This window comes from Strongylocentrotus purpuratus, unplaced genomic scaffold (genome assembly GCF_000002235.5).
Source record: "Strongylocentrotus purpuratus isolate Spur 01 unplaced genomic scaffold, Spur_5.0 spur5_scaffold_2, whole genome shotgun sequence".
Classification (NCBI taxonomy): domain Eukaryota; kingdom Metazoa; phylum Echinodermata; class Echinoidea; order Camarodonta; family Strongylocentrotidae; genus Strongylocentrotus; species Strongylocentrotus purpuratus.
The window spans coordinates 24,176,003-24,185,498 of record NW_022145605.1 but is presented as its reverse complement, the minus strand read 5'-3'; the positions used below and the strand labels follow the sequence as shown (position 1 = coordinate 24,185,498).

The 9,496-nt window shown below is 39.2% G+C and overlaps 1 protein-coding gene and 1 non-coding gene across 2 annotated transcripts; one reads left to right on the top strand and one right to left on the bottom strand.

The window, feature by feature from the left end:
* Positions 1 to 2,366: 2,366 nt before the first annotated feature.
* LOC115926432 (glutamic acid-rich protein-like) lies at positions 2,367 to 3,526 on the bottom strand. The gene is made up of 3 exons (XM_030991140.1): positions 3,289 to 3,526; positions 2,806 to 2,921; positions 2,367 to 2,378 (listed from the first exon to the last, which is right to left on the bottom strand). The coding sequence occupies exons 1-3, from the start codon at positions 3,524 to 3,526 to the stop codon at positions 2,367 to 2,369; spliced, it is 366 nt and encodes a 121-aa protein (XP_030847000.1).
* A 777-nt stretch (positions 3,527 to 4,303) lies between these two features.
* On the top strand, positions 4,304 to 4,376 carry TRNAV-UAC. The gene has a single exon. It is a non-coding gene; the product is annotated as a tRNA-Val (tRNA).
* The last annotated feature ends 5,120 nt before the right edge of the window (positions 4,377 to 9,496 follow it).

Sequence of the window (9,496 nt, the reverse complement as noted above, 5' to 3'; positions counted from 1 at the left end):
GGAGAACCAGGGTCTATACTGACTAAGTAAATGGAGATGGACAAGGCTGTTTAAAACTGTCGTAGGTTGGTTTCTCGAAAGTCTATGCAATCGTGTAATTGCTTTCCGTTATCATAATGAATTTGGCATGGAAAATGGAGAGTCGGAAGGGACATCATACTTATGTAATGGCATTCTTTCGATTTAGAAATATAGATTGATTCAGGTGACTGACTGGAACCAGGGTCTATACTGACTTTGTGGGATGACCAGATATACAATGAAAGTACATTGATTTATAGAGACATGACAATCATTCGGCCCATGAGCCTGGGGTGGAATGCCAATGACACGAACAGGTCTATTCACCGTCTTTTATTCCCCTCTAGAAGTATTGATCTTTGGACTATAAACAATCTATAACATTGCCTATTGAACATGCTTTTATGTTTACTTGCGGTGTCATATTGTTGGGACTACAAATCAATAACAAAGGGTCTCACAGTGGCGACCTCATTAAGACCGTGGCATTAAGGTATAGACTAGCATGATCTTAAAATGTTTGTTAATGGTCTAAGAATGGATATAGGTCTAAAGAGAATGGATGCATTTTATGCTTATCAGATTGTAATCATCATTAATGTTGTTTACATCCAGGAGGGATAGAGGGGAAAAGGGGAGGGAGGGATAGAGGGGAAGGGGGGAAGGGGGACTGGAGAGATGGACGAGATAGGGAGAGAGAGGGGGCGGAGAGGAAAAAGAAAGAGATGGAGAGAAAGAAAAGGGGAAAGGAGAAATGAAAGCGGAATGAAGATAGAGAGAAGGATGAGAAGAATAAAGGAAGGAGAGAGAGAGATAAAGAGAGAGAGAGAGAGAGAGAGAGAGAATGGTGGAAATCATGATAGCGAAACATAATAGGAGTAAACTTCAAGTGCAATGTCTACAGCCGCATGTATAGGCCTACATTTAATAAATCCCCGATGTTTGTTGAGTTGATCGAAAACAAATCTACAAACATGTTCTGAAATTACTAGTACGTTCATTGTGATGACAATAATATTCCATCATCCATCTTCCAAGTATGTTGTTGCAATAGTTGGAGATAGATAAAGATTTTAATTTCCTGTACAGGGTGACCAGCATAATTAATGAGAGGCACATTTAACGGTACAAGTAGATTGGTAATCTTTTCAGAAGAATATAAGATATGACACAACATTTGCCATAATTAAATGAGTATTTTTTTTTCTTTCTAGGCGCATTTTTAGTAAAACAATTATGTTGAAGACATACACTGGCTGTGCTCCTTGCAGAAACTATTGTATCGTTGTGTAGTTTCAGAAATGGTAAGCCCTGTTATGCCTAAGCTTTGGAAAATCTGTAGTAAAGTCAGATTGAACACAAACATGAAATTCCACCTACATTTCCCACTTTTCATGCGTTTTTAATGAAATGACACTAATTGTTGAAATGTTTATCAATTTTAAGTTTCATTGATATACAGGACAAATTTGAACTCTTACCCGTAAGATATTCTGGTAACAGAGAATTTGACCCCATATTTTTGGAAGTGTGCTATTCCATTTATGGGGCCACCGTGTATAGATGTTTTTAGGATGAAGTATGTACTTGTATTTCATTCTGAAGAATGTTCTTATAATTCAGGTTGCTACATGTTTTAGAAATGATGAAGGTATTTTTCAGGATGAAATAGATTCCATTGGGATGAAGAATTTACATATTCTCACTTATAACACGATAGGACTTTCGAGAAATCTACTCAAGAGAAACCTCAGTATCCTTTTTCTTATAAAGATTACTAACACGTCATTTTCATGTCTGCATATTTAAAAAGGTAGTGGATAAGGCAATCGAAATTGGTTAGGGCTGATTTAGTACAAGACTCTAACCATTGTGTTATGTGTTATTTAGTCGTTTGGAACTGTATCACACCATTGCTTGTATAGATGGCGCCATTTCTTACTGCGACACGTATTTATTGGGCGCGACGTGCAGGCACCGTCCGATGACTCAATCTTTCACCCATAAATACCCATCCCATTTTGTACTTTCTCTCTTTCTCTCTCTCTTTTCAAGTTCTCTCACAAGTCCTCCCCCCCCTCTCTCTGTCCCTCCCTCCCCCTTCTCTCTCTCGTTCTCTCTTTTTTCCCCCTCTCTCTCTCTCCCTCCCCATCTCTGCCCCCCTCTCTCACTATATCTCTATATGTCTGTCCCTCTATGTCTGTCCCTCTGTCTGTCTCTCTCTCTGCCTCTCACTCTTTCCCCTCAGCCTCCCTCTTCCTATGTATTTTCCTCTGATGTTCCAACATTCAACATTATCTTTGATCTTCTTTACTGTCATGGAATCAGAATGGACATCGCTTTCATTACACAAAAACCTGCATTAGGTCCATGATTTACATCACAATGCTTTTGGATGTTGGTTCATGTTTGCTGATGGACCATGCCCCTCAGTACGTCTCATGGTCTTATTATCGTTCTTCCTTGTGGTTACTGCTAACCTCATCATTATCTATGACTTTCTTGTCCTCCTCCTCCTCCTCCTCCTCCTCTTCATCACCTTCTTCCTCCTCCCCTTCCCCCTCTTCTTCCTCTTCCTCTCCTCCTTTTAATTTTCTTCTTTTGCATTTTCCGGTTCTTTTTCTCCTTCCTCTTCATAACCTCCTTCTCTTCCTTTTCCCCTTCCTCCTCATCTTTCTCCTCTTCTTGCTCCACTTCTTGCTCCTCTTCCTCCTCCTCCTCGTCGTCGTACCTTTCCTCCTCCTCCTCCTCCTTCTTCTTCTCCTCCTCCTCTGGCTTTTCCACCTTATCCTCCTCGACATCCTCCTTCAGGTCGTACTTCTCCTCCTCCTTCTCCTTCTCCTCCTCGTCGTCGTCCTCTGTCTCCTCATCCTCATCTGTCTCCTCCTCCTCTGTCTCCTCTTCTTCCTCCTCCTCATCCTCATCATAATCATCCTCATCAAAGATGGCAGAGCCGACATCTGTTTCGTAATCACTGTCATCGAGGAACTCCATCCGTCCTCTGTCTCCTCCTCATCTGTCTCTTCCTCTTCATCTGTTTCCTCCTCTTCCTCTGTCTCCTCTTCCTCTTCCTCCTCCTCCTCCTCCTCTCCTCCTCCTCCTCCTCCTCCTCCTCCTCATCATCATCATCATAATCATCCTCATCAAAGGTGACAGAGCCGACATCTGTTTCGTAATCACTGTCATCGAGGAACTCCATCCAGTACCGCTCTAGAATTGATGGTCTGGTTCGGCGTCTACATTGGCATGTGCATATTCCAACATCACCTTCCTCGAATGCCATGTCCACCCCGCTTTCATAGTCAGAGCTGTCCATATACTCTTCCTCCTCTGGCTCATTCTCTATCCTCCACCACCAAAGCTCGTCAATCTCCTCCTCCTCATCAGAAGGACCTAATTGGGAGGGCGTTGTAGACGCTGACTCAGCCATCCAATCTTCCATCCAATCGTCATCCTCCTCGCTGTCCTCCTCATCAAGTGTATTTTTTTCTTCTTCTAGGCGCATTTTTAGTGAAACATTTATGTTAAAGACATGCACTGACTGTGCTCCTTGCAGAAACTAATATTATCATTGTGTAGTTTCAGAAATGGTACGCCCTGTTATGCCTAAGCTTTGGACAATCTGTAGTAAATGTCCGATTGAAAACAAACTTGAAATTCAAACCACATTTCCTCCTTTTCAGGCTTTATTAATGAAATGACACTTATTGGCAACAATTAATTTGACCCTACATTTTTTAAATTAGTATGCTAGTCCAAATTTTGGGGGCTACCCTGTTATATCTGTTTGAGGGTGTAGTATGCATTTCATTTTGAAGAATGGTTTTACAATTTAGATTGCTGTATATGTTTTACGAATGGAACATAATGTGTTAGGATAAACTGGATTTCACTGAGATAAAGAATTTAGACATCCTACCTATAACACGATTAGACGTTCGAGAAATCATGTTCAGATTACGTAGTTTATACATCATTTTTAATGTTTGCATATTTCAAAAGGTTGTGGACGAGGCGATTAAAATTGGCTTTGGATAATAATAATAATAATAGTTCTTAAAGCGCTTTTCAGGACTGAAGGCCCTCATAAAGCGCTTTACAGATATATATTTATATATATATATATTATTACTCGGGATGATTTAGTATATGTGTAATATTTTTTTAGTCTTTAGGAACTATATCACATGTTTAATTGTATAGATGGCGCCATTTCTTGATGCGACACGTATTCATTGGGCACCGTCCGATTATAGTTCAATACATTCGGTCCATACCCAAAGTCTTTGTAGTGTAGTGGTTATCACGTCTGCTTTACACGCAGAAGGTCCCCGGTTCGAGCCCGGGCGAAGACTCTCTCTTTTACGCGCGATGATATGTATTTTCTTAATCGTCCCTTCTTCTGGTATGGAATTTGATCCCACAGGGGTCATGTTTTTTTTTTTTAATGGGAGCTAAGTCTATTGCTAAGTCTATTAAAGCTTATCTGCCGTAGTTTACATGAGGGATTAGACCTCTCTGCAAGGTCACTGGACAGGTGGTTATCTCATCAACTCAGCTCTCAGTTAACATAAGAAAAAGAGGATCATGGGGGACCAATGGTCACCGATTAGGCATGGTTTGTTATATAGAGGGCGCAAGTAGCTACCAGTAGTGCAGTGGGCCTTTATATGTAATTTTCTCACTTTAAATGTTAAAGGTATAAGAGACGGGAACATAAGGGCAATGCATGTATATATAGTTGATCCAGAGACAAATGCGGAAATATTTTTTTTGTTTGCAAGACACGATAAGTATACCTGATATTGAGGGTGATTGGAGTTCGATGTCGAAAGGTGAAAGTATGTTTAGTCACGGCACAAACCACAGTAAAGGGGTTTTAATATTGATAGACAACAATTTAGACATAGATGTATCGAATATTATAGTAGACACAGAAGGTAGGTAAGTTTTAATTGAATGTTCTCTACAAGAAGTTAAATTAGTACTGGTTAACGTTCATTTTCCGTCAAGAAATAAAGCAGAACAAATACAATTTCTCTATATGCTTTAATGCGCATTTTGAATAATGACACGTCTAAAGACAGATCGTTTATTAATGGTGGAGATTTTAATTTGATTAGAAACCATGAGTTAGATTTTTTTGGCAGAGTACTCGAAAGCAATCAAAATTAAGCGAACTATTTGAACTGTGAATGATGAAGGGAAAAAACTCCTTTTGGTCCCCCCCCCCCTCTCGCTCTCTCTCTCTCTCTCTCTCTCTTCCTCTCTCCCCTTCCTCCCCCTCTGTCCCTCACCCCTATCTCTCTGTACCTCACTTACCACTCTCTCTGTCCTCCCCCTCCTCCCCCCTCTCTCTCTCTCTCTCTCTCCCTCTCCTCTCTCCCTCTCTCTCTCTCTCCCCCTCTCTCTCCCCATCTCCCTCTCTCTCACTTTCTCTCTCTCTCTTTCTTTTCTTTCAGTGTGTGCGTTCGGGTGGTCTGAAAATCGCATTATTGCACTACAAAAATGCACATAAAAGTTCTGAAGTTAAATACCCAAATATGTATTGGACTGGTAGGGCAACTGAAGGCTGCTATCCATTTGTTAATGTACTTTTCTTCATTTCCTTACTTTCTAGGTGTCCATCAACTCTAATAACCCCCCCCCCCTTTTCCCACACATCTCTCTCTCTCTCCTTACACCGATTTACCCACTTATTCTTCTGTTTGGTTATTTTTTCCTCTTATCCTTCTCCTCCTCAGTTTCAGCTTTTATTCTTCTCTATCTTTCTCACTCCTCAATTTTGTCTACCCTTCTCACACACACAAACACACACGCACACACATACACACACATTCTCACATCAGGCCTTTGTGGGGCACCTGATTGTGGGGTATTTCTGTGCGTTCCAGATATACCTTGTGGTCCCCTACTAGTGGGGTATGTACAACCTGGCGATAACAACCCGGCGGTGTGCTAACGATGTTACCATAAAAAAGTGTGCAAGTTTTAGCACACGCTCACAAAAAGTCATTTATGGGGTACCACTTCTAATACCCCGCAGGGCATAGGACACCGAATATACAGTCATTTGAAAGACTTTACTCTGTGGGGTCCTGAAAAAATACCCCACAAAGTAAAAATGCCTCACAAGGGGTATGTGAAGCGCACATAAAACCCCACAAGAATGCTGAGGTGAGAGCACACGCACCACACACACACACACACACACACACACACACACACACGCACACGTGAAAATCCTAGACTCACACTTGAACAGACTTACACATATTTTGCCTGTCACTGTTTGTCAATGACATGGTAGACAAAAAAATCACCTGTACACTGTTACCCATGAAGTTTGAATACTTTTTCTCGACCTCTTTTTCATGAAATAGTTGTGAAAATAGGATTTATTATTTATAGATGAAGATAACATTGATATATTCTCATAGTTTTATAGATCTAAAGGGTCGTAGAGATTGATCAATAAAGCTCTTAGAAGATAGAAACGTTATCAAGATTAATTGTAACAGTTATTTTTAATGAACGGAGGTGAAGAAAAATATTCCAACTTTATTGGTAACGTTGTATGCATCACTGAAAATCGTTCCAATGCGTCTTCATCTCTATATCTCTCCCTCTTTTTAATGTGTTGCCTTCCTGTGTCTATCATCAAGGAGAAGTGTACTATGAATGTACAATGGTTTATCAAAAGCAAACAATTATACTAATAATGATAAAAAACAGAAATGATGTATTAATTTTAATCGATAAACGCAACTATGTGACATACCGTTTGAGTATTCGTACTTGATCACTGTGCAACGAGCTTTTCAATCTTTGATTTCCAACTTTAATTCAGATATACAATGTAACCTATTCTTGTTTTATCATAACTTTTCAAGCAATGCAATGTGATAACTTACACTTGCACACAGGCGCGTACGCAGGTTGGGTTTGAGTTTGTTTGCTTTTTAATTAAAAAAAATCCTAATGGATAACCCCCCCCCCCCCCCCCCACTTATAGACCAGTTCACGGTTAGCACATTACTGCAATGACCCCGAATATCCACAGATCTTCAAAACATGAAGAGGTCCCACTTTGTACATTGTGAAATAACCACTCCTACAGCGATGGAGGTGCTACATATATAGCCTTTGTTTCCCCTTTTCAAAGAATATTTCCACCTGTGTATCATGGAGTGCACTGAATGTGCATGAATAAATAATGATTACATGACCACGTATCCAGTATTTCGTCTCCGTGTATTTCAAAATTTGTTCTGCAATGACCTTTATCTGCTCATGCTCAGACTGCAACCGTGAACTGGCTTATTCAGCGGCTGGCTGAGTCGTTGCGAAATTTTCGGCCCGATTTCTAAATGCTAACCCCCCCCCCCCCCTTGAAAAAAAATCCTGCGTACGCCACTGCTGGAACATGTACATGAACTAAAGCCTCAGGATTTGAGACTTACAATACAATAACTACAATAAAGTCTACAATATATGATTTTGAAGTAACTTAATTATTTCATAAGTGATAAGTATAACGTCTCTATATGACAACGGAAAGCTGTGATGCACTTTATATAAAGTGATGTCATATTTTATCTAGCAGTTGGCAAACATTTAACAAATCTTGTTTACAATCATTTGCAAACACTTGCTTGCATTCCGATGTGTAATATATTACCTCCTGATCTTTAATAGGAGTACGATCAAACATATCAGTAATATTAATGCGATGGTCGCCAAAATTATACCCCAAAAAAGGGATTTGTTCATATTGTTAAGAAAATATATCATACGTACAATAATTGCAGTTTACTAACTGATAATCAAATAATATACTTTTTTTTATTTATTTACTCGTTAAGTATATCTGTAATGCACTTATAGTTAACGCGAGCAGTATTATACATTTGACCCACCCCGCCCCGGTCCGACTGGCAGCAAAGGCCAAATTTGACCCAATATGGGCGGTTTTCTGCTCTTATAACATACAATGAATAAGTTAGTTGAAAGTAAGTTGAAATGTAGAATGTACAGCATTTTCCATAAGAGTGGGAACATAATACAATACACGATCAAAATGGAAAAAAATGCTCGCAGCCAATCAAATGCAACGATTTCAGTAGCTTATAACAGTTATTGTAACTTGTAACAAGTGCAATAAAACGGATGTGACGTGGGGATGACGTATGGCTCTATTGAATGTGTAAATACCTTCGGTTCAAAGTTGGTTCTCATTCTTGTCTTGTTTGTTTATAGTTCGATGAACTATAAGGTGATTCCATGCATTGTGTTCCTTTTGACTTTGAACATTTATCCAATTATTTGATTTACAAATAAAAATATCTTGATATGACTTTTTACCATTTTATTTAGCTCTTTCGGGTATCATCACGATTATGAAATGGTCAGATCTAGATGTTTTTTTTATTTTTTTAATGAAATAAATGAGAAAGGGCATTTAGGAGACACACTATTTAAATTCACCCTACACAGGTTTTCATTGGTCAATTCTAGATTATTTACTAATTCATTCATCAAATCGCAGAAAGTCATTTAATATAGAGCATAAACTCTACCTTACAAGTGAAGCGGTATACTACATATACACACAAATATTCCAAGAATAAGTATGTCTGAATGATACAAGTTCTATCGATGAATGAACAAAAAAGTCCCGTATATAAACTTTTTTTTTGATGCTTGATCGTTTCGTACGTTGAAGCAACAATGGTTAATTTTCTCACGTTAACAGTTAGGCCTACTGTATTTTGGATTCTTGATTAGGATAATCGAGGACGAAATCAAACAAAAACTAGATGGATCTTCGACTGCAATGCCTCCACCACGAAGCAAATTTACAAACCAAAACAGAAGCAATTTTAAAAATTCAATTGATTGTAATCCATTAACAGGTCCTCAGAATATCATGATTAAAATTGTTCATATACATGTATGACCCTTGGATCTTAGACCTCACGACCCTAACATTTAATCAGTTCATTGGTTCTGCAAGATACATACATGTCCTGAGTTTGATATTAATCCATCCGTCGGTTCTATTGACAATTGACAATTTTTGCATACAAAATGAGCACCAAGACCTTTGACCTTTGACCTAATGGCCCCAAAATCTAATCAGTTCATCGAATCTGCAAGATACATACATGACCCAAGTTTGTCGGTAATTCATCAATCGGTTCTTGAGATAACGCGATCATGAGCTATTTTTGCATACATAATGAGCCCTGTGACATTTGACCTTTGACCTCGTGACCCCAAAATCTAATCAGCTCATTGGCTCTGCACGATACATACATCATGACCTAAGTTTGGCGGGAATCCATCAATCGGTTCTTGGGATAACGCGATCACGAGAACGGGACGTACGGACGGACGGACGACCCAAACACATAATGCCTTCGGCTACTTTGTAGCGGAGGCATCAACAATTAAATGACTTAAAATAACTAAA